The sequence below is a fragment of the Xylocopa sonorina genome, chromosome 1 (genome assembly GCF_050948175.1).
Source record: "Xylocopa sonorina isolate GNS202 chromosome 1, iyXylSono1_principal, whole genome shotgun sequence".
Taxonomy (NCBI): domain Eukaryota; kingdom Metazoa; phylum Arthropoda; class Insecta; order Hymenoptera; family Apidae; genus Xylocopa; species Xylocopa sonorina.
This window is the reverse complement of record NC_135193.1, coordinates 6517149-6543443: the sequence shown is the minus strand read 5'-3', so window position 1 is coordinate 6543443 and position 26295 is coordinate 6517149. Positions and strand designations below refer to the sequence as shown.

Below are 26295 nucleotides of genomic sequence, written 5' to 3'. Positions count from 1 at the left end.
TCGTTGAATTTACTAGGCGATGTTACTTCACGAGTAGATGTCATTTCGCCCACCTCACCGATCTCTTTTCAATGCATCTTTCGAATCAACGACGTATCAGACACCGATGCTGTCGACTAGAAACGAATTTGTTGGATGCAATATTGTTTAAATTGTTTTAACTATCTGTCGATGGTTGGACGAGATTGCGTGGTAATTAATTAGTGAAGGAGTTAAAGATACGAACGATGATACGCACCGTTGATATATAAAAAGCAAGAAACAGGAGAATTTGCTTATTCACTTTGCGCAGAAAGGACTTGAGCGAGCCGAGATCTGGCTTGCATTCAACAGTTCGTTTACAACGTTTGCACTATTCGGGTGATTTTCACGAATTTTCGCAGCTAAACGACGCGACGCGCAAATGAGAACACGGAAATCTAGATTACTGGCAGCATTAGAGCTCTCGTCGAAGTGTAATCACCCGAAACTGTGCTGTATATTCGTGGTGTCTGTTTTACAGCACGTAAACCAGCGGATTTTCAATCTGGCAAGGGAGGAACTGGAACTATGCGTAGCTGTTTCGAATATATTTATCATTTTCCACAGGGAAAACTGGTGAATCGAAGATCGTTATTTACGTAGATCCCATTCGTTAGAGTCCGCGGTTCGCGCGAACATATAAATGTCGCGATATTTAGAACACATTTTCGTAACTTTCGATAATAGATTTGTAATAAGCGTTGCGTGTCCTGTCGCAATGCTATCGTTTATTACTCGTCGCGGCGTTTTACTTTTATTGCCAGATTGAATTTCCTTGCCAGGAAGAGACCCGCAGAGTCGTGTAACTGAAAGTGTGAACGGAAGTAAGCGACACGGAAACCGGTTCCTCGCCGCGCCAGGGAATAACGGCGACGGTTTGCCAGACGGACAAGTAACTGAAAATTACGATGATTAATTGGACGTCAGAAGCACGGCGAGTAATTTGCGCGATGAATTTCGCGAGGTACGAAAGAGCCATCGTCAGTTTACGCGCGAACCGCCTCCCGTTCTGTTTCTTATCGTTCGTTCCTTTGTTCCTCGATTTAATTACATCGAAACTTCGCGTTTCTTTAATCGTTTCTTAACGCGATTTCGAGCGATCCCCTCGTTTCTTTTACCCTTCTCTCTTGTCCGTTCCTTTTTTTCGTTCCCGCGCGATCCGTGATTAAGTAAAGCGAATCGAATCGACGCGATCGAGCGCCGGTTGAACGGGCAAACCGGTTGAAATAATTAAATGGAATTAGGGGTAGGTAAAGAGAGAAGCTTTTCTCGGTGGATTAGTCGTTCGGAGACTTTGCCACGGTTGGTTAGCTATGGGATTTACGGAGACGAATCCAATCTTCGTGTGACTAATTGTCCCGCTGGTTTAATTTGTGGCTCGGGTGACAGTCAGCTGCGAGATTTATGGTGGAGGATAGTTAGCCTGAAACGTTTAGTAGCTTGTCATAACCGTGTAACATTACGGAGATCCGATATGTTACCCGTTTATTTTCAAAGCGATGCAACCCCACTTCTCCTTATTCCGAAACATTTCAGCGGCGTGCGTTCTATTAAGCTCGTGTAATTAATTATCGCTCGCGTCGACAGAGGTGTATCGTTTCGCGAAATGTCGTCAAGGATAATTGCTCGTAACAACGAACGGATTGTCGATCGATCGCTGAGTAAGTAAAACTTACGATAGCGAAGCGAAGAGCTCGGTAGTTGTAAGTTTTCACGCCACTGGACGGTGGTGGGTGTAAGTCGAGCGTTGGAAACCTGTGAATAAGACGAGGTTTACACTCGGAAGCCTTAAAGGGTATTAACTGCGAGAACTTGAAAGCCTTGAAGGTTCGAGTTACGAATCCAGCGACGCAATTTCTCCTTAACGCAAATTACGAGAAGGGAGAAGTTGAAACCTATTTTAAGGTCTCGTGGCATTTTTTTGTAGCTTCTGCTAACGCTCGAATGGAACGTACTGAAATTAAAATGACAAATGGTCATACTGCACAGACAGTGTCCTCTTGGTAAGGAGAGAGAGAGAGAGTGCGAGTGGGTATCTCGTCAGAGAAATGACCAAAGCGTAACAGCGCGAGCGAATACGGAGGATCTTGTTTATCTGGTGGAATTTAGATTGGAATCGTTACGGTTTTCGAAATACTGGAATCGTAACAAACATCAATTCGCTTTGTGTTCGTCGAGCGTCACGTAGCCACGATGGAACGTGCCGTTACGTGGAAAGAACGACGTGCAATTCGTATACGCATCTCGTGGTTCGCGAGATTCTTGGCACGGCCGAGAAGTCTTAACAAAAATCCGGCCTCGCGTTCAGGTCGTCCGACCTTGCTCCTCGAGGAGCGTAAGGTGACGACATCGGGGCTATTCACACCTTCGATAAAATTCTAGGCATTCGTACGATCTTCTGGCAGCGAGCACAGGTGAGGCGCTGTCGAGCGATCGTTCATTCGACTCGAACGGACGAGGGCGGCATTAGAACATTTTATCATTTCTAGCTTAGACCTTAAAACAATTCTTCGTTCGATCGACTCGAGGTCTGCAAATGGGGTGTTAGAACGCGTGAGAGGGTTCACAATCGAAAGTATGTGTTTTCGTACGAATTCTTGAATCTCAAATGCAGTTATTATTAAAAATTCGAGCAAGGTTTCACATTTGAAAACGATTTAATTACCTTCGCGTTAAGTGTACCACGGTTTACTTAAATTTAAGTGCCCCTTTCATCCTCCTGACAAACGTCGACAACGAACGTTCCAGATTCTCGTTTGTAATTTACCGGTGTTTCGCAAGAGCGTCGTTGTAAATCGCGACAATTATCAGATCGATGGCCGTCCGCGAGGCCGATGAAGTATCCGTCGACGATTTTGGGCGGAAACATTAATCGCGCACGATGACATCATCGGGAACAGAAGCTGCGCAAGGTCGTGACTGCATCGCCGATGCTGTCACGGGTAATTTCAGGATATTCGCTTCGCTCGCACTCGGTTATACGCTTGGTGAAACGATTTCCGACTTTGTCTTCGTTTAAATTAACTCCATCGCTTTGTCCGCTTAGAACGTCAACGAACATCGTTTCTAAGCTGACCGTTGAACATTACACGTTCGATTGACATCACCTCAATCTCTCGTCGAATCTCTAAGCCCATCCGAGTTGAACTGCTTTCGACGCGCGATTGAGAAACCGCGAATATCCGAAATGTTGGTAACGCGACGAAAGATTGGTAAACACCGAACGATCTGTAATTCTCCCTTTGATACGAAGCACGAGAATATTTGGCGGTGAATGAGGCTGTTTTTAAAGGTGCACCGCGCAGCGTGGGACCGACGCGGCGAGGCGACTCCCTCGGATCCGGCCGGATATTTCTAGGCGTCGTTTACAAGAGGGTTGCCGATGGCGCGATCGCCGTGACGTCGATCGCGTCTGTTCGAACCGGCGATTACACGTCATTGGTTGCGGGGCTGGCTTATTTATAATCGCGGCACGGCCACGGTAGCGGCGCGCGCGGCTATTTAGACCTGTTGGAGTCGGTATATTGGAATTCCCGTCGCGACCGCCGCTTCCTTGGCAACGTCGGGTGCCCGACGTGAGTTACAACGCCGATGGCGTCGACGATTCAAAGCGTTTTCAAGCGTCCGCGAATATTTTCGGCGCGCGCTGTTAGCCGTGGCAAACGCGGTGAACAATGTTTGGTCCGTAACCCTTACGGAAAGGATACGGCCGGCGACGTTAATGTGAACGCACGAGGACGCGCTCGTTTTATTCGCGGGTCGTTTGCCAGATTTGTTGGAGGGGCACACTTAGCCGCGTTATTGATTGTAGCGACGAAAACGCTAGGTCAGTGATGCTGCTTTATGCGATGGTATGACCGGGGACCCGGTTTTACTGATCGTATAATACCCCCGTGACGTCGACGGAATTTTCTTTGTGCGCTCGCAGAGAGGATCCGACGTTTGATCACGTGGCCGGTGGATTTTGCGTATTATACAATGAATGATCGTATTCTTGGAGTTCGTTCCGACGCACGCGATGCTTATTATTGGACGGTCGGCGAAAAGTTGTCGACGATCAGAGGATGGCGAATTTTTGTCACCTGGGAGGACCTGTGCGGGTTGTTTTTTTCTTTTCGAATAATTTGAAAGAAGAAGAAATAGTGTTACTTTCCTCGTAAATAAATAATTGAATTTCGTACGAGAGTAGTCGTGGTATCGCGAGAAACGAGATAGCGAAGTATATTGTTCTTCCGCTGAATCGTAGATCAGTGAAACGGGTGCAAGTGGAAAGAGTTTGGCTATAGTCAGACGTCTCATCTGTGAATTTATGGTTGCCACTGCGCTGCATCCATCGATCGATCTTTAGATGCTTAACACGATTTGATGTTCTGTTCCAGAGTGTTATATATAACTTTGTTTCCAAGCGAATTTGTATTGTATCACTTCGTTGTTTGATGTATCTATCAGAAGAACTCGTATGACTCAGAGACGAGATTAAAGGTTTCAAATGGTTTCTGATATACTTAAAAATACATCAGTGTAAGATCTGACAACGCACCCACGCACTTTCTGTGTTTCTCATTCTTCCCGCGATACTGACCCACTAATTGCCTAATTCTACCAACCGGCAGAGATATAAATAACGTTGTTCCGTTCAAAACATTTATCGTTAATATTTCTTCCGAGCTTGAACTGAACTTACAACGTGGACGAAATGTCAGTTTACACTAGGAAGCCCGAGCGACTTCAAATATTGACGTTGGCCGCGTACCTGGTATTTTCCGGCCTTCTGCTTTTCTATTAATTAAAGTGAAACGTCTTCGTATACTCCAGACCGCGTTGGGAAGACACGCGTTGAAAGACGAGCGTCGCATCCTTCGAACGGTGTATCGAAACCGTAACGACTCGCTTATTAACTCGGCGAATGATTAAACGGCGTTTAATGGAAGCCAACTATATAAACAAACAATTTACTCGAAGCACCATGCCAGTATCACTTGTTTACTCAGCGTTCGGTGTAGGATTCTTCTGCGTTTTGCTTGGCAAACAACAGCCTCTCGATAAGTAACGGAGTACTCTGCTCGTTTATGACTCGAACGCGGTCCAGTTTTCTTTAAATTACACGATCGCGAGACAGACGCTGGTCAGTTTTAAAATTGTAGAGAGAAAGTCGTCCAAAATGAAACGGGCGTTAACGAGATCGCAAACGAGGCAACGAAATCGGATCGCGAACGGTTCCCACGATAAGCAATCCGAACTCTGACAACTGAATTTCTCTTCTGGGTGCTACCAAGCTTGGAAGCCTGTTCGTAGCTTCGTCGTTCACGCGATTCTACCTTGGCTCCGCGCGATTATTGGGCCAAACTGCAGCCGTGGAGAATAATGAAACGGAAATGGAGGAGGATCGAGCAAATAAGGTGGCCTTTATTCAAAGGCCGGGCAATCTTGAATGGGATGCGCCACTTGGCAAGCCGCGTAATACCGGTACGACGTAAGACAAGTATCCGCGCACCGTCTGAAGGAGAAGCGAGATCAAACGCGGAAGCGTAACATTGTCGGGCGGAACGCTAACCAGGGAGATTTTAGCGTGAAAACATGTGGTATCTCCGCCTGCGATTCCGACCGTTGAATGAGGCGCGCTTCACGGAGGGAAAAACACGAAGTAACGACGCCTTTCAATTTCCTGTCCCATTCAACAAGCGATAACGCTGCTCGCGTTGCTTCTGCATCGACGCGTTATCACGTGGAGCAAAGTAGCCTCGTTTTATATGTCTATTTCATCTTATATGTCGCTTCTCTGGTTCTCGTTCTCTGCCAGCGATTTAAGTTCGTTGCGAGAGAAGCGTCAACCCTTCGCGTTCCGCGCATTTTTTCTAATAAGTTCGACCGATATTTCCTTGCGATGTAAATAACCCATATCCTCACAGCTGAGCCAGTGGAATTACGTACTGTATTATGAGTGTCTCCGTAGCGGAGCCAACGTGATGCAAAGGGTTAATATATTAGAAGTATTATCCATTGGCCCAGTTTATTAAATTCTGTCGCGATCCGCGGAGTCCCAATGAAAATTGGTATGGAACAGACTCGACTTGGAGGCGAATACGATAAATACCACGAACCCTCCGTCTCGCTTCTACGCGTGCAAAATCAAAAACCAGATATAACCTCTGTTACTAACTCGAGCCACCACGAACGAGCCTGAAAAGTCCGAGCGTCAATTTACAACGCTCCTTCGAGGAAAAATCTTAACGAAGCCAACGGGAATAAGCGGCGACGTCCGACAAATTTGTAGTCTCGCTTCGTTAATCGAGAACCGAGATCGCGTGGAATCGTTGCGAGCCTCGGATCCAGGGGCAATTTCCTCGGGATACCAGAGACAGGGGAAGACAGATACAAAGACCGACAATTCTGGCTATTTCTATGCCGAGTGCATAGGAGGAGATAGTCGATGTGCAGCCGTTTCTGGCAGAGATTTTCAGACTCGCCCTTGGAACTTTAGAAGCCGCCCTAAACCGGAATGAGAAAATCGAGGGCATAATTCCGTTTGTATCCATCACGAGAATCTCGAGTGGTCCCCTGCGGGTGCATTCTCGTCTTATCTCGAAAATCCAGTAGTCTTAAGCGTAATTCTATTCTTCTTCATTTTCACCCTAGTCCACCCTGCAGACTCGCTCGTTGCCGGTCATCGACCACCCCGTGGAACGTCACAGCGCGATGACTCGTGAAAAGGGTGGTGGAGCTGCGTGGCTTCCGTTTTGGTTTCTGGTCGATGCCTCTGGCGTCTCAATTAGCGGACAGTTTCTCTCCTCTCTGGCACCCTTCCCTCCCTATCTCGGCGTCATTGGGTGCTCGAGCCGTGCTCGAGGCACCGGGACCGATCCGTGGCCGATTCTCGAAATAGATTCGCTTCGTTGTCCGTCCACGCTTTGCCGCTGATCCTTTCCTCGATCTCGCCTTCCCTTCGGCCCATGAATCTACCGAATACCAGTTTCACTGCGAATTGATCGGCCTCGTGTCGCTCGAGCCTCGCTGTTGGGCTCGCTTCCAGTGAAATAAGTGGACTCGCGCGTGGGGTGAAATGTGGGATCCGGTTAATTGGCCGAGCGGAGGGTGGTAAATAGTGATCCAGCTATAAAACAGATGACAAAAGGGCTCGCAGCGACGGCTGTTCTATTCGGAAAGGGTGTCGCGACGTGCAGAGTGACTGGTCGTCGAATAGTTCTCGGTGATAACTTTCTAATTAAAGTGCAGCACGCTTCTGATCTCCCAGGAATTTCAATATGTTCCGCGCAAGCAACGTGCTCGCCGTAATTCGGGATGTATCGATTGAAATCTGCTGCCTCGACGAGGTTAGCTAGGTTTTTCCAGAATTATTACCGGGGGACAATCTAATTTGCACGCGAGAATCGCGTTGCATTACAGGGATCCATATTTATTCCCTCGTCACTCGTTTCTAGATGGATACAAATGCTTAGAATATTAACAGAACGCCACGCATCACGGCGAAAAGTATTATTTATGGTGGTAATATTTTTAAAGGTTTTCATCGGATGGAAACTAATTCGAGCACGGACGCTCGTTCACGCCAGTTTCGCGGAACTATAGATTATAAAGCTCGGACACTCGGCGTTATTTGTTTCACTTGGAACTTTCTCACTGTCCGCTTTCCTCCTTCTTTCTCCATTTTTATTTCCTTCTTTATTTTTATGCAAACTATTCCGTTCGATTGTCCATTTCGTTGTAAATAATTTATCGAATAGCACAGTAAGGGGTTGCACGGAGAGCACGCTGTTCCAGAGCCATATCGATAATGTAACATTAATTATCAACAGACAAATGCTTGAGCAGATAGATAGATATTAGGAAATGTCCATTTACTGCTGCGTTCATTTGTAGAGATTGCAAGAATATTTTTTTTTACTTTTTAAGTAGTATAGTTTACGAATAACCTCCGCATAGGCGAACTATTCTGTCTGATCATTCGTCGAGTCGTTCCACTACGAATTTACGCGGAGTGAACCGATCCATTAGAGAAAACGGTTTCGAAAAGGACGCGTTAGGCTCACCGTTCGCTCAGCAGCGTTCGTTTCATACGATCCGTCGATGACCACGATAAACTAATCGCGCACTCCTAAACTTAGACCGAGCTTCGACGATACGAGCTTGAAATCGGGACGGAAATACGATGGTAAGTGGTAACCAACGATCCCGTAGCTCGTCACAGAAAATCCCCGCTCGATTTTAATGGGGTTCAGGCGCCAATATATCGCGAGATGAATCGCCGTCAGCTGGTCGCACCAGGGCTAAGTGGTACATCGTGTGCACATGCCGAATGCGTATCATTATCTCTGTAAACTTTGAGCTTGAGGTACGAGTTTCGTTTCTCGACTGTGACAGCCAATTACCGAGTTACGACTGCAAGTTCTCGGAATGTACAACATTGATAAAAGAGGAGAAGCTTGGTACGATTGTCAGACAGTATGGACGAATGTTAGAAAACGTGAGAAATTAAAAAAAGTTGGATTCTTTGGAAGAGATAAAAATATTTTGTGACTTTTGAACAATTTGAGAATTATCGAAGATAATTGATTTTTAAACGATATCTTTCGATTGTTGATTATGTATAATTCGATGTTACTCTTGGCAGTAGCGTAAATCGAGATTTTTCGGCGAGAACAGTCAGTATTTGTATTTAATTATACCTGGATACAAATGAAAATATCCCCAGTTATAATTTTCAGTAACGAACGGCTGGATTACAAAATTTAACCGCGCGTTACAAGGTTTAACAAACAGCTTTCGGTCGCGATCCGTTTCATTTTTTTGTCGGACAGTGAAAAAGAGCAAAATCCCATGGCGTTGTATCAGCGAATGAACGCGCGAAATTTATTTGACAAATCTGGTTTAACGAATACGGCAGAGATAAAAAGAACAAATTGGATATGTAACATTTGCATTGGAAATTACGGTCAATACGAAGTATCAAAATGTCCAGGACCGAATTCGTGCCGAATAAATGATCAATTATTCACGCGCGGTGCATCTTCGCTAGATAAAACAATATGTTTATCGAGAGTATAAATCTGTTGATCCTAGTGTTAAATAAAAATCGTTTCGTAGATAACAAATATCGTTTGTACGCATGAAAACGTGCTGCAACACTCCGCGACTAAGCTGTTGTCATCGGGAAAAAAGATGTTAAACGAACTCGACTAAAATTGGCAACAAAACAAAGCTTCTGCTAGGCGTAGAAAACGTGCACGGTGCGGGTATAAATACCCTGTTCGGTATAATTAGGCGATAACCAGTTTCAGTATTAGCATTCCGAGAGCATCGAGCGTTCTCCGGCGAATTTTAATGGTCGAGGAAAATTCAGGGAAATTATTCGATCGAGCACGCGACATTTGTTTCGTCCCTGACGTACGGTGTCTGCCGCGACCGAGCAAGTCCGAAAAAATATATTTCTGTCCGCGACCAGGCGTTGCAGAAAAATAACGAGGAGATCCATTGTCGCGGACAGATCTGGCTTTGATTGTAACTCAAACCTATTTGTGTAGTTACGTATTCGTACGTTCGATCCGAGTTTCGGCGATCCGCTCGGATATAAATTTTATTCGTTCACACTCTGGTTGAGGCGACGCTCGACCGCGTAAATATCGTTTGTTTCAACCAGCGTTTATTTATGTTTATCACGTATTATATAAATATACGTGTAAAATTGCTGCGGATTTATGGCGCGCGTTGTACACCGCGTTACACGCCTCCAGAGTTTGATGGATTATAAAATGGCGCCTGCCTAGCGAAACACGAAGCCTGTAGGATTAGCTCGCGTCGGAAGCGGAAACTTACAGACTTTAATTATTCATTGGATTTCCTACAAAGCTTTGCGTGTCTTCGCCGGGTACTATTAATTAAGAATTAACAGTCCATTTAAAGTTGGAGGTATAAATTTCATAGTGCTCTGAGGAGCTGGGCCATTCTCGTTCGGTTGTTCATCTGTGAAATTAATCGGTTGTACCTCGCGATGAAAATCAAGCGGGATTTCGAATATCTCTCAGGCGTGAAACAACTCGATCTGTCTGAACGGTGAGTTTCACGAAACGAGAAAAATGTAATTGAAAATTCCTCGATCCTCCTTCAAGCTCCCCTCGTTCTTATTCGGTTCGCATTGAAACGTTGCCCTTTTCATCGTTTTGCCAGCGAACAAAAGCCCTTTTCTACCGTGGTCACTGGAGCTTGCTCATAAAACGACTAACTGGTCTTAGTGGATACTTACATCTCGTAGATAAGATTTATGTTCCCCTTTGAAGGTTTTCCACCCGTCTTCGCGATGAAAGCGTGTCCAGGTGTCTCGCCGTTTAATTTACGCTGACAGCATTCGCGTGCATCCGCGACCCTTTGCAACGTCAAGGTACCTAATGAGACTATAAATTCCCGATCCTGTCCGAGAAAATAATTGAATCGCTCGAACGCAGAAACGAAGTTTCGCTCACGATCGTCCCTTCGATTTCGATCGATCGTTCCAGTCGCTAATTTGTCACCGGCGACCAATGAAATTTTAATAGTCGAAGAACACCACGATTTCCAATCGAACCACCAACGAGATCGAGAAGACGTATTGCACGTGTCGTAAACACCGGTGTCAGTGCTCCGCAAGGGGTGGCCTCCCGTTGGTCTACCGGCGAACATAAAAATAAAGGTACCTATCGCGAGAGTGTCCGTATTTTTAATCAAAGGCCACGCCGCGATCCGCGAGAATCGTACACTTTCCTCGATCCCGTCGAAAGCGTTCTCGCGAAATAGCCTCGCGACGGAAATAACGCGGTCCCGATTAAAAAAGGCTCGTTGTTATGTAATGGTGCACACGTGTTCACCCGCCCCGCGCTCGCTTTTCACGTTATTTTCCCGTTACTTTCTACTTGTCCATTTTGCAATCATCCCGTCCGCGTAGCTCGCTAAGCATCGAAGGAATTTCGAAGCGTCGACAAGGGCGTCTCGCGCGGTCGATCCCACGATTTTTTCGCTCGATTTTAATTAGACCTCGCGGATGAGTCGCAAAAATCGCCGAGAACTTTTCTAATCGTCGAACGCGGCTTCTCGTTTCGTTTATCGGCCGCCAAACGCGTAACTAAGCGAGATTCTTCTTATTATTCTGTACCGATAAACTACTTATTACTCGCTGGGAAGAATTTTAATAACGTCCGGGGGCATACACGCGGGGTAACGTTCGAATGGAACGAACGGCTGGAACTTTCTGCATAACATTTTAGAATTTTTCTGATTAAGATTTTGTTGAACGTCGGATTCATTTAAAAGTTCCGGGAGCAGATCGAAGGAGATAGCGTTGGGGGGTGAAAAAAGTTCGCGTCGGGTATGTAACGATATATACATTGTTACATATTTCTCGTTTTTCATATCCATTTGCATCTGCGATCAATTTGCCACGACTAGTGGCGCAACGTCGTCTCCAGCGTTAAAATTTCATTCTCGTAGATGTAACTTTACGAGAGACCACGGGTTTCAAAATGTTTTCACGCGATTCTTATCGAGTTTCAGAACGAACAGTTACTCTTGGAACCACCTGTACATTGTACAATAAATAGAATCGCATATCGGTGGAAAAATAACGTACGGCTTGTCGTATGTTAAAATTATGAAATTTCGAATATTGGTAGCTCTTCATATTTCACTGTATTATACTGACCGACCTGAAATCGTAGTAATTTATCGCTATATTTTAATAAGAATCGCACCACGGGGAATTGAAGGTCGATCGTGAAAGGTCCATGCCCCAAAATACTTGACGCTGTTTTTTTTTTATATATATATAAATATATAACATGATGGAGAACAATCGTATCGACCGTGACATCTCTGACGCAAGGGCTACCAACGTTGGCGCAAAAATTGGTCTTAAAAATATCGCGCTACTCGAAACAGCTGCGTTGGCGGAAAGTCTCCGTGACCTGTCAGCAATCTATAAAGATAGGGACGGAATCGTGGAGAATCTCGTCGAGCATTCGCCGTTTTCCTTTCCAGACGAAAATTATGAAATCTTCCGACAATCTGTGATTTAAATCTAACAATTTCAAATCATTCTTATTAAGAATAATGCATAAAATATAAAGTACAATAACTTGTACGAATCGATTGGAAATAATTTCACGTATGTCGTAAGATATCATCTGTAAACAGATGATCTCTTTCCGCGTTAACATTTATTTATGCGTAAATTGACTATCATAGAAACGTGCATGCGGAGACATAGTTACTTGTGGCGAAACAATGTTCGGAAACGCGTAAAAATCGGTTGCGGGCACGGAAACATTTGGCCAGCTCGAAACTAACAATTGTACAACGAGAAGTTCCTCGACCGTTTTCAACCGGAGAACCCGGAATAATCCGTAGAATGCGAAGCTAATTAGAGAGCGGAATTAATTACTCACGGAATGGACGCAGACGAAATTGCGACCGGTAGGACATGAATGCGTCTTCTTTGTTTAACTAATTGCGGTTTTGCCTACACGTCAGCGGCTATCTGTTCGCCGAAATATCCGCGATATCCTCCTGCAAAGCCGGAATAATTACTATCATTTCGCCGGGTCGCGTTAATGCAACGAGGATTTCTTTGACGAGGATCGTTTAGCACCCATGGCCCCGCATATTTTTCCGTGATTGTGCCGCTGCGTACCCCGTTGGACGTGTCGCAAATATTTCCACGTTCGCGCGCCTCGTCTCGCTGCCAAACGAGCTGCCCGTTCGCAATTTGGCGGGTCTTGATGTATCGCGGCTGAAAGATTTCTCTTCTTTTGATAAATCAATGCCCCCCCCGGTATTCATTTATCGTCCGATTGACGGGACGCTACGCGCTAATTGGGGTTCCCCGCGTGTAAAAATAGGCGCGAGCCTTGAAATATTTTCCCGGGCGCCAACGCGAACGATCATTCTTACGTATTTTACTTTATGTTTGATTAATGGTCGACCCAGTTTCATTCATGATTCCGGACGGATCCTGTTCTCCCCTGTTTGAACAAAAATTAGAGCTATTTCGAATGAATGCGAAATTCAATTTACGCCTGACAAATTGCTTCCGGTTTATTCTGTATTAGTTGAGGCTTAATTGAAAAACAGGCGTAGCCGCGGTTTAATCGAGTTCTAGGAAGAATCGATTCAAATCCGAACGCTTGTAAAGTAACAGCACAGTTTAGATTAATTCCATTCGGGTAATTGGAAGTGACCAATAACTAATTACAACTTATTCAACATTTCTAATTTCTCCTTTCGAAACTTCGCTTCTCTTCCTTCACCTCGCAGAATCGCCTTCCGTTTCGATCCGTGCGCAGCCGAGCACCTCGCATTCAGGAACGTCTGAGACAACCTCAAAATCGGATCTTCGAGTACTAAAATTATCAGTCGCGTAGACGATTTATCCAGTTCTAATGTCGAAAGCACAGTATCAGGAAGACGAAATGTTATCATCTCACCTCCATCTGTCGGCTGCGTTTGAGAAGCTTTCGAGCTTGCGAGCACCCGCGAAAGTTTTCAACCGGTGTTGCCATCTAGTCGAGCCACGAAGAACTCGAATTAGTTTATAAATAATCCGTTTTACGGCTGGTTATTGCCCGTTGCCGTCGTTTAACGTCGATCGTCCATTGGCCCCATTAATCTGCCCCGAAATGCATGCTTATGGGATCCGTCCGCCGGTTGTTTGGATCTTCCATGTACTAACCATGTGTGCATCAAGGTCAGACTTCTTCCTCAAACTTGAAGACGATCTTCTGCTATAAAAACTGTATACTGCTGGCTTTTTTTTAGAATTTCTCGCTTCCTTCAATTAGGGGACGAACTTTATGGTTCAGCGAAGAACTTACGCGGTACCATTGCGACTTAATGTGTAAGATGTTTTATAGAAAAGTTTAGTCCTACGATTTACGTAGAGCGTTATTTACTTTAGCGTTTGCATATTGGAAAACAGAAATTGTGCGATTATATAATATATATCTGTGAATGTTACAAAATCTGAGCGGGTATAAAACTGACACGACGCTGCACCAGCAAGCGATATAACATGTTCCCGCGGTATGTCGAGGCGACACACGCGCGGACCTAGCAATTTACTCGGCCAGGTGACAAATAAATTTCGTATCAGATGCGGAAACGCGTGGCTCCCGCGTCTCAGTGGATTATCTCGAGGGCCAACGGGAATAAATGAACCTAAACGTGCCGCGATACCCTAATATTTCAGCGAACCCGCGTGAATCAGTTATAAATAGCGGTATCCTCGACAAAAGCATTAACTAACGCGCTGGTTGAAACGCTTCATCGCTCGAGCAGAAGCCTCCACCTCTCACCCATCATCCTGGCTGTCCTTACCCGCTCCGAGTTGTTAGATTAACTATAGCGCGCCGCGGTGCTGTATACTCTTGTCGTTGCCAAAGAGACTTCGCGCGATTTACGAATGGGATTTGCATCTGGCTGGCCGTTGGTCCCCGTTGGAGAACGTCGTTTCCGGTGTATATCGCGGCGGCGCCGCGACAGCGCCACTCCTTTCAAACCGTCACACGAATCAAGCGCGACGCGTCTTTCGCAATATCTCGCGTGGGTTAATTAGCGTTCAGTTCGCGTGTCAAATTTATTCATCTTTCTACAATTCAATTTCGAGCGACACAATTTTCTTTAATAATTGTCCCTGTGGTTATCGGTGCGAAAGTAATTAATCTCGCGTCTCGAAATGATCTACGTGACTTTCTTCCGTATATCACTCTCTTTGGTGAACGTCTTTCCATGCTATAATTTCATTCCGCACGGGATACACACTCCCTTAGAACTCGAAAGTATTAAATCCGGGAATCTTCTTCTCGCTTCTCTTATTAAATCCGAGCGGACGAAGCCCGCTAAAAGCAACCAAGATCAGATCAACGTTACGAAGCGCGTAATATATAGAATAAAGATCCGAGGGTAGATGGAAAGATCTGAGAACGGGGACATACGGAGTCACAAAGCACAGAGAGGCGACAATGGCTGGTTGTTGTTTGTTTTATTAAAAAAGAAAAGGTGAGAGGTGAAAAGGGCGAGGATAAAAATTGTGGCCATTAAACCAGAGGAACTGATAACTCGACTAACGCGAGGTAAGAGGGGTTTGAAAGAGGTAAGAAAATGGAAGCGTACGGGGTGAGGGTTCAACGAGGCGAGAGAGAGGTCAGACGGAGCAGAATTTTCCGTGGGAAACTCAGAAAGGAGAGGAGGAGCTCGAGTGTTCGTTAGCTTCGCGGAGGAAATGATATATAATAAATCATTTTCTTGCTTCTACATTTATTTTTTGACTAAAGGATACAGACATATGCATCTCTATTGGCGCGTCGGAATTTTTTCACTATTTGTTTCAATACAAACGCGTAGAGAGGGAGAAGTAAATTACTTGCCGGGATAACGAGATCGATCGATTTTTCATTTATGATTGAAACTTCAGAATAATATTATTTGTCACGGGGAGTTCAATAGAAGTGCGATTACGTTTCAGCGTATCGCAATTAAACGAATTACTTCAACTTTATCATGCCGATTCAGTGTTAGAAGTTAATTGGACTAAAATACATATTTGAAGTGCTTAATGAAAGCTCTAAATGGTCATGTCAGAAGTGAAGCTGGAGGCCCGTGTAGGAGTAACAATCGCACTACTGCTCGCAATTAAATTCCCAGTTGAACGGATCGAATATAATTAATAATTTCACGGAAATTTATACCCGACGAGCTTTCATCTTAATAACAACGCATACGTTGGTAATTAGCAATTGAAATAAATAACTGCAAAATTAATAATTAATAATGAATGACTTAATTAAAATTTTCCGTCGGAGGTACTGTCGCTAACTTATTCAACGCATCATCTGCAGGAATGAAAAATTTAATTAGAACAAAGTTGACTCGCGAGCGCGCAATTATTACACGGTCGAAATTACGCGTCAACAATTCATCATTTTGTCATTGTTACACATATACTATTAATCATCGCGAAACAAGTTTTAACTAGAATTTTATTAGCATTTAGCGTTTTATTGGCGTCTCCCTTGCAGTGAGTGCTGCAACCTGATCAAGTCTTAGACTTTTTTTTCATAACGCTCTATGCAATCGCGCGTTATCAAACTACGAAACAGCGTCCGATCCATAAAGAATACTGTTCGTCTAATAAATTCTCGGTCGAATTTGTCTGAAAGGATTTTTTATCATTACGAACAGATATAAATTCCGGCAGGACACGCAGCGATTGCAAAACGCGACGATGTCTTACGAGCTCATTCAGGCTGTCGCCGCTGTCAACGAGCCAGTTCCACAGGAATTTAATTTACGGACGCGTAACGCCGATATTTGATTTATTCGGCTGGTGACGCGTGGCCAAAATAGAGATCCGCGCGCTCCATTATTCTTTCGCGAGGTCGATGCGCGTCACGTTCACCCTCGCCAACCCCCTGTACCGCTGTTTGTCCCCTTTTTCCCGGCTGGCCTTTTTGTCCCACGGGCTCCACTCGCAATCAACGCCCTTTGTCTCCCTTAAACTCGACCGGCGTCCAAAAATTCGCTCGATGAGAACCATCGCCGCGCCGGTACCGCCGATAAATTCCGATCGAGATTCATCACGGGACATCGCTGTATAACTGCACGAACTGCCTACGCTACCCGTGGCAATAGGATTCGTATCGCTTCGAATCGTTTCGAGCCTGAACTGCTACGAGGCGAGCAATTCGTATTCGATATTCGAGCTATTCGAACCTCTTCGAAACCCTACGAATCTTCGCAGCTCCTGAAAGTCTCGCGCGCCTCAAGAATCTTCAGAATTTTCTAAAGCATTACTTTTTAACCGTTTCGCGCTCGAACGACGACTATCACTTGCCACGATGTTTTGCGTGGCAACTTTGTTTATGCTGAATTTTGGAGAGAAATATTGGTTAGGGAACAGGTCCCTTAAGGCTGTTTATCTTTCTGGTTGGAAAGTGACATTGCGACGTAAAGTGAGGATTAAGATAAGATTCCTCTACGACCGTGGTCCTGACATTGAATACGTGTCTGGAGTTAGTACAGCTTCGACGATCGTAGCGAGCACATGTATCGCGACGTATCGCGCCACTCGTTTGAAAGTTTTAAGGCCAGTTTGATTTTTAATCGATTAGAAACTTATCCATTCATGATGTAATTCGCGGTGGAGCAAGTGTAAACAGTGATCTAGTATCGGGTGCGAGAAATAGAAAAATTAGAGTAATTGACAGTGAATCCGGAAGTAGTAGATGACTCATAAGATTCTGACAATTCAGACTGTCTTGGTAAGCGTTTATGTAAATAATCACACCAAACGCAACTACAGAACTCGAACTCTGATAGTTATCTTTCTCAAACTGTAAACATATAGATAATACATTCAAATGTAACACTTTTGGTATGTTAATCTGTATATAAATTCATTTGCGCGCGAAATCGTCTCGAATTGCAGCGTGGCCGAAAAAGTCCTCGAACGCAAAGGATTAAATTTGTTTCGAATCACGTCGCGATATCTATTATTTTTAATTGCTGTAGTTTAATCGTGACACTCTTCGTTCTAAAATATAATGTTTGCATACGGTCAGTCATACTTTGGGTCCATTACTTGGTGAATGGTCCCCATTACCAGCGCCGTTTCAGCATGCATGAACCCCACTCTTGACGCGAACGCAAAGGATTAAATTTGTTTCGAATCACGTCGCTATATCTATTATTTTTAATTATTGTAGTTTACTCGTGACACTCTTCGTTCTAAAATATAATGTTTGCATACGATCAGTCATGCATTGGGTCCATTACTTGGTGAATGGTCCTCATTGTCAGCGTCGTTTCAGCATGCATGAACCCCACTCTTGTTGCGAACGTTCATCCGATACCATCGATATTCCCGTTCCCATCGATAACCCCTTGACATTGCACATTCCGCGGAGCCATCGTCCCAGGGTAGCCGCGTAGATCTCGCCTCGCGTACCGCGATGTCGCGGTGGCCCGTCGTCGTCCTAATTATACGTGTTTCTCCGTATTTCTGGAATTAGACTGCGGATGGGGCGCGGCGCGGTTCACTCTCTCGCGGCTAGGAGCGGAGGCGTGCTTCCTAAGCTCAGTCGCGCGTGATCCACCTCGAATCGCGCATTCATCCTACACGAGAAGAACCCACTTTACGTGGACCATTTGGTCGCGGCTTCGAAGCAAACCGGGCTCGTTCGATGGGGCGACCGCGTAGGTATCGATCCGTGTACGCAGTACCGATCGATCGTCGATCCAGCTGATCGAGGAACCGTCTCGAAGCTAGCCCCGCGATCTCTCTCGCTCCTGGAACATTTCAGCTTTTCTCTACTCGTTCGCGGGCGAATTCTTCTTCTTGTATACGAGTATACGAAAAAAGGAAAGCTATTTTCAAGTAGACACGAAACTGAGTAGACGAGTGAATTTCCCTGTTTCCTTTGATCTGAAAGCAGAGGCTGTGAAACTAGTGTCTGAGATAGAGCGTAGTGAGTACCGTATTTCTGATCCAAAATCGAATAGTTACAGTCTGCATTCTCAGACCCTTTCGATTAAGTGATCGCTAGTTTATTTCGACTCGAGAGCAGAGCTTGTGAATCAGTGTCTTGGAAATTCCAACAGATACGAAAGTGACTCTTCCAGCTTCGATCGGCAGTGTTCCTCGATCAGGCCGTCGATACCCACGTTAGAGTCGCCTATCCGAAGGGTTGTCGTTCAAGGAGCGAGACCGTTCGAGTGGCTGCCACGAATCACCGTGAAAGGATTACGATTTTTCTTCTCCGCTGAGCCTGCACCGCGGTCTGAGTGAACTTGTGAACGGGAAGAGGACCGCGAGCAGCCGTCATGGCGACCACGCAAGTCTTCCAGGACTGGGACTCGCCCCACGAGACCATCAGCTCCGTGACCAGGACAAGTACTACGCGCAAAACCACCACGAGGCGAGAGGTAAGAGAAACGGAGGGACTCGAGGATTTCTAGTCCATTCCAGCGGCGAGCGATATCCGCAAGGATAGCTCGAGCCAGAGAGCAGGCTAAGTGTGGATTTATTTGAGACGCAGAATAAGTTTGAAAGCTGGTTAGCCAGCTGTTTACCATCGCATACGTGTTTCTGGTCGACTACGCGGTGCAGGCTGTTATTGCTGGCCCAGGCTGCTAATAGCGACTCGAGCACGTCTCCAGAAACGTAATTTCGTCAGAGTTCGAACTGAACCATTCGAAAGGCTTCGAGGCGATTGTTTTCGACACTTAATCGCCATTATTGGCCGTAAATCTTCCAGTATAAATTCATCAAAGTTTCATGGGGAGAACTTAGTCGCGTTATCTAAATTTCTTAAGTTCCATTCAAGCAAACATTGTGTTCCACTTTAGCAATTGCGAATTTCGTATACATTCTGGTTACCATCGTTCTCCATATTTATAACATCAAAAATATCGTACCGTTGAACAATCTGCTATTTTTTTCATTCGTGATAAGCTTCAAACTGTTCGATCGATGAATAATTTAAATTAGTCGTCTCTTTATTTCCACTCGCTAATAATGTACATAGTCCAGAGATTGCTCGCTGCGGTTCTATTAACCGTCTCTACGCGTTGCGTCACACCCCGTCGAGACGCAAACGAGAATCGAAATCGAATTCACCGAAATAATCGTCCCCATCGCTCATCTTTTAATTGCGCCGCGGAGCTTCTGGTCAAGATACGACCCAGTTAAATAACGCTCCGCCGTGATTGCATCCCCAAGACCTACATGCGTTTTGAAAATCCGAATCGACGTTACGCCGCGCCGTTACCACCCTAAAATTAGAAGCAGATCCGCGATCAAACGCATCCGATCCCGGCACCCAGAAAATTTCAAATAACATTGCGCGATATTCGCGGAACGGCACATGGTCTCGCCGTTTTCGTTAGGAATGTCGGAAGGTTGTACAACGTCTAGCCTCGCTAGAAATCCGTTACATAATTCGCAGCAGACTGATACGGTTCGATAAACGAAGCGAGAAGGTGGACAGAGGCGTGTCAGGTGCGTTGCTTGAAATGTGGCGAAGGATCAGCGCGCCTCGACCCGTCTGCGGCTCGTGACGCGCGAAGGGGATGGACTTCCGGTTCTGCTGCGACCTCGACTCTCTCGCCCACGTGGAAAGTCGCGCGATACGTACAAGTCTCGTATTTCCGTGAGACGCAGAGATGTACTGCTTTGTAATGACCGTCGTTGGCGGACGGTTGCTCGATGGATGGAGGGCCAGGTAGTTTCTGATGCATAAAATTGCCGGTGTGTGGAAATCGGATGACTCAAGAGGGATATTACGATGCGTGGCTGGCTTGGCGCGCCAGAAATCATTAATATTTCTAGTTTTCGGTCGTATTGTTGTTTATTAGCGCACGGATAGTTGTATTAGTTATGCTGGTGCTGACAGATGATTCTAGAGACTGAGCTAGAGTTTTCTTTAATAAAATGCTATAGGGGGAGGGAACATCTTGCACCATTCTGTTGCTCAATTTACTTAGCGGATGTAGATCAAAATTACTTTAGATAAATTATTGTATCGTATATTTGCTGTATCTAGAAAATCTAAGACAGTTCTGTTGTTGCAATATTCTTTTGAAAAGGTACCGTTGCGTTAACGTCACCCATCGTGAAAAGGGGGATTCTGAGCTGCGCTGGCAGTGTTGAAAAAATTACTTTGCATCGTCCTGAAGAACTTTAAACGATGCTACTTCGGATATTTCAAGTATTCGAATAATGAAGGAGGCATAATAATAACAATCGTCGCAGAAGAGCGGACACGATAATTTGCGTAACGAAAGCAGAGGTTTTGGAAACGGCGTACTCCGTTAGGCTCCTGCGTTTATAGGAGCGTTGCCAGGAGCCGAGGTTGATCTGTCTCTGCGAACTGAAACAGTGATAAACACTTATGAAAATTGTGAACAGTATGAGTAATCTCGATGCTGTTCATTGTCTGTTTCTCTAAGCACTGGCGACAGTGAAGAAGTATCGTGATTTCTCTTGTTTTCGCATCGAAATTTTTCCTCAACGTTGAAAAGAAGCGACAGAGAGACTCTCAGATTCTTCACGGTGTCGTGGAACAGTGTCTGGATGTCTGCTTAATTTCATACTTTTCAACGTTCGTTGATTCACTTTCATATGAGAGAAACTAGAAAATACAAAGTTAGTAAAAATTTAATTTGTTTCGCTGAAGGATTGTGGGCTTGTAGAACATTGAATTACAAGAACTCATGGATAATGTATTGTGGATACAAACAAGCAGATTTGTATTCCACTAGAAGGTTGCTAATTGTACGTGCTTCGCATAATTCCACGATTCTGTAATCGTAGAAAGAAGATGACAAGTTAAAGATCTATGCACGCAACGTTTGGTAGAAATTTTGTAAGAATTATTATTTCCGGCGCGCTTGGAACATTGTTTCGACGATTATACAGTACGTTTCATACACGTCATCGAAACTTCATTTATCTGCATCGTCGTTGCCAATTTCGGGGTAATCTTTGAAAGGCGTCGTAAATCTGAAATTATTAATGCCGTTGGATGATAGCTTAATCATAATGAAAGATCAGAATTTGGAGCAGTGGAGCGATGCCATTGTTGGCAGACGCGGGACAAAACGATCTTTAAAGTACAACGCAATCGTCGACGTACGGAAGTGCTTGTAATCGAGAAACGAATTTTATTTAAAAAATTCGAAGGTCCGATACGGTCACGCGGCCATAGAACATCGCGTATGGTCTCTAAAATCGCTAGTTTCTTAAATTCTACGATCATTCTGTATCAGTTTAATACTGCTTACATACATCAGTTCTTAACTAGGACGAGATCCGAATTTTTAATTAATATTCCATCTAATTGATCCGCAGGAAGTAGTTTAGAGAATATTTACAAGGTCCAACGCGATTTCTGGAACGCTTTAGTAACGTCTAATTTACGGTGGTACAAAATGCAAAAATGGCGGACGTCGACAAGACGAATCTTCGACGATTCTCTGCTAGCTGGACAACTTAGAGAAAAGGAGAATACGTATATCTTAATTTCTCGTGTTTACTGACACAAATAAATCCGCAGGATCGTACGAATTTAGACACCGAGGTAAAAAAGAAGAAAACAATGACGAATAACGCTTGTGAAGAATAACTGTTGAGGCAACCTTGATGATTCATCGCGGTGGAGGAAACGAATGGAAGTTACACGCGCTATTACACGCTTTTTATATCTCTCATATCGCGCCTCCTATTCTCATAACCGTACCAACGCGAGTCCGAGCAAGCGATTTCATATTCTCAAGCATAAAGAGCCACCGAATTGGTTCTACGCTGGTTAATAATGGAAATTTCTGGAGCGTACATGCTCCGCGCGTACGTTCCAAGTAAAACCTATTAATTCAACACTTTGGCAAAAATTATGAGAGCGATAAGAAGCCGCTTCCACGTTCGACTCGCTCTCCTCTATTTCGGTTTCAACTTCTCTGCGTACGCCGGCTGTTTTTCTTGGATGGTCCCGCGCAAATTCTGGACGCGTGCTATATGGCTGTGTCGATGAGATAAGTGATGCCTCTTTTCTCGAATAGTTGTGCTATCGCTCGAGATCATCCACTTCCGCTCTGCGTGCTCAGAGTTCTTTCTACACGCGCGATAGAAAACATTTACGATCATTTATTTTACTAGTTAACATGGATGATAGATACTTGTTAGGGAATGGTATATCGCCACGTGGTAACGTGTGTGACAAACAACTCGTTAGTGTCCGTTGGAACGTAATAATCGGTATATAAAAGAAACGCGTCGGCAGAGATTCAACGCAGATTCGTATCACATGCTCAGTTTGATCGCAGCTGCTTGCGCAAAACAGAAACGAATTATAATTGTGCTCGGCATTCACGGCAAAGTGCCATTCTAGTCTTATCCTGAATCTCGTGACGCAACGCTCTCTCGGGATCTTTGGAAGAAATCTCGACGTGCCTTTATTTATCATTTCGCGGTGTGTTTTCCTGTACGACGTGAAACCGCGTGACAGGCCTGCCATCGTACCTGCCAAGTGGGAGGGCCTTTTTCAGCCGAAATCACTCGACTCGCGTGTGGATGGTCGATCGGTCTCTCTTTCTACCGGCTAACGTTACATTCCCTCGGCTATTAACACGGTTGGATTCCTATTATTTATTGCACCGTTGAGATATGAAGAATCAGTCAATTTCTCATTGTTTTTCGAGACGATGATGTGGTTCTGCTGCTTACAAATGAACGATCGTGCAATAAATACTCGATGCACTGAGTTAGTCTTTATAGTCATAGTAGTTCGTAGCAACGTCTCGATTATACGAAGTACAATCGCATAGAAGATACTTGTGCAACGTCGCAACGAGTGAGCTGTTTCCCTCGAAACGGAACGAATGACATTTTTCTCTCTGCGAAATGTGCGAAACGAAACGTTGTTCGCGCAACAGGCAAATTGCCACGGGAACGAGTATCGAGCGCGACAAAGGATCGCGAGTAAGAAAGAAACGGCCCGCGGTTTTACTCGGAAGCGGCCACGGACACTGCAGAGGGCGTGTCAGAGGATCCAGCGATGGGACAAATTCGCGCGAAACGGAAACGCGCGAGAGGAATCTCAGACGGCGATGGGGACCTTAACTCGGCGAACAATCACCGTCAGAGGAGGATACGCGCTTATTACGGGAGAATTCACGCCGTCGGATATAAACGCCTATTTTCGAGTGGACGGACCGCTTGGGCAAAAGGCGGCGCAGCCGTGTGGCCTCTGGAAATAGAAGAGTGACACAAGAGTGAAGGCCTGCACCGCGCGAGAGCCACGGGGATGCACTGTGAAGTTGCTTATTTTAAATAGGAGCAACGTCGACGCCGAGGCCTCTGCCTCTCGCGAAGGCTCCGCCGATGGAAATAGCGGAGGTCGTCTACGAATTATGCGTTACAACGTTTACACGTGTTTCGCCTCGGGATCGCCGCACCACGAACAGCGACTTTCCATTACCTTCCGCAATTTCAGGTCAGAACTAAGTTTCGCGTCGCCCGTTCCCCCTTCTGATCGTTCTTTACCGCGACACTGAATCAATTTCGCTTGGGACTGTGTCGCGACCCCTTGATAATCGCCACAATTTATTGTAGTCGTAAATAAAGCTGAATATACAATACGTACAATTAAGTAACTGAAGCTTAGCAGATCGCGTACGTGACAGGTGTTAAATGAAACGAGTCGTAGCACAATTATGGTAAGAAAGTTCGACTGTTGCTATATGTGATAGAATGCGAACGGACGTGGTGTCGCGTTCGAAATGGAGGTGGCCGTTCGTAGCTACCGAGGACCATTTAAACCCGCTGATTCTGCTTCTAATATAAATACGTAAACGAAATTTGAAAATCCTGCCAGAAAATTTGTTTCGCTGCTCTTGAAAGCGTGTTGCGCATAAATTTCCGCGTTCTGTCATATGCAAATCGAGTTGTCATGCTAAGTGGATCCGAGACAACTTAATTTACCGTGTTTCATATTTTACCTTTTGTCCCTGTTACTTTTCCGTTCCGACAGCATCTCCAACACGGGCTATGTAGCCGCGCTTAATTGGCGGTTTAGGAAATTGCTGAATTTCTAAATCATTAATTCGGCTCGTAAAGTATAGATCACGGCAGTAGAACGACGCCGTTTGTGGTCAGACGCAGCGGTGGCTTCTAGAGCGTGACTGATACCACCATAGACCTCGAATAACCTTGCACCGTAGGTTGTTGCACTGTCGTTTGATCGTGTCGTCGTTGAAAACCGCGTGAATGGTACTATGCAATTAAAAAAAAAACAGTAACAGAATACGTCTTACATTATAATGTACTCATAGCGCGCTTTAAAATATGTGACTACGAACGAATCGAAAGCGTGGATTCTAAATTATATCGCGTGGAAGTTTAATAGCCCGCCGCGAGTTCCGATGGTGTGCCCGGAACTCTTGTCAGTTTGCAAAGTTGCAAATCCTAAGAGCATTTGCGGGTAATGCGTTCTTGAATATTACATATTTGTTTGAGGGGATTAGTTCGCAAGTCGCTGAGGGCGTAGTGTATCGCTATGGAATACATTTGGTGTTTTCGTGTCTCGCAATCAAAGGTACTGCAAGGTTTCTGTCTGTTAAACAAATAGCTGGGTCGTGAAAGTAGGAGTTTGAAACTACTAACTAGCTAAGTTAAACAACATTGTAGCAAACTGTCTTCCTTATCAAATTCATCAGCATAAAGCCTCCAATTCAGCGAGAATTTTTAACTCGCAATGCACCGACTCGAAGTCAAGGCGATCTCAGCGATGAAAAAAACGGAAAGTCGTGCCATTCTCGGCTAAAATGAAGTGGCAGGACAGTGTAGCGAACTTCCTTCAGCGTCAAGGAACACAAGTTCCCTGGCAACTTTCGCCATGCAGCAGCCACGCTCTACCCGATGTGATCTCTACAGTTCTCGGAAAAAGCGAAGACAACCACTCGTTTCATTCCGTATGAAACGCGTTTCAGTCTGTCGCGGAAAACCGACAGCGGGCCATAAAGGAGCCCGTTCTACGTCGTTTAACGCGACCGGAAGAGAGCGTTCACCAAGATCCACACAGCGGCGCTGATAATTAAGCCGCGTTATGATGCATCGTTCCCGCGCGGCGATGCATCATCCGACGCGGATGACGAACGGACGCGGGACAGAAGACGCGGAGGACTCGCCCCCTGCGCCGCGTAAAATGCGCTCCGAGAAATCTGGAAATAGAAGGGACGAAAGGATTTATAGTCGGGTTTCAAAGGGGGACCACCTTCTGGCCCCGCGGTCGCCTTCTTCGAATTGCCGCGCCGCGAAACGACGGCATAACCTGGAACGCGATGGACGCTGGTGGACATGGATGACTGAACTAGATAAATGGCGGACGGTGCACGCGGGCATCGCTTTCCACTATGGTATCCCGTGGCTCGGATCGTGCGAGAGCAAAGAGGCTGGTGAAGCCATTCAACGTTTCAAAAATCATGCTGCTATCCGCTGGCGTAGCGTCGTTGACCATTGGGTCGGTTATTTACTGTCTGGCTGAACCGTCAATTACTGTCTGCGAAAGTAGAACCATGCGAGTCAAGAGGGTGAGCCTCTGCGAGAAAATCGAGCTGCTTTTGACTCGCGCACGTTGCATGCTACGATCACAGAATGTATCTACGTTGATTAGGACCGCAGTCGTTGAGAATGAACCACTGGCGCCGTCTGAATGGCAACAATTGGTATTACTATTCGAAGAT

At 45.3% G+C, this 26295-nt stretch overlaps 1 protein-coding gene across 7 annotated transcripts in view; it reads left to right on the top strand.

Annotated features, from left to right (window-relative positions):
* Positions 1-26295, top strand: part of Tmod (tropomodulin) — a 75405-nt gene that overhangs the window by 5383 nt on the left and 43727 nt on the right. Inside the window, exon 1 of one of the 7 annotated variants that reach the window (XM_076910544.1) lies at positions 18643-18981. The exons of the other annotated variants lie outside the window; for them this stretch is intronic. Within the exon in view, the coding sequence (XP_076766659.1) occupies positions 18880-18981 (102 nt within the window). The 5' untranslated portion in view covers positions 18643-18879. Of the gene's footprint in view, positions 1-18642; positions 18982-26295 lie in introns of those variants that run through there. 7 annotated transcript variants of the gene reach the window in all.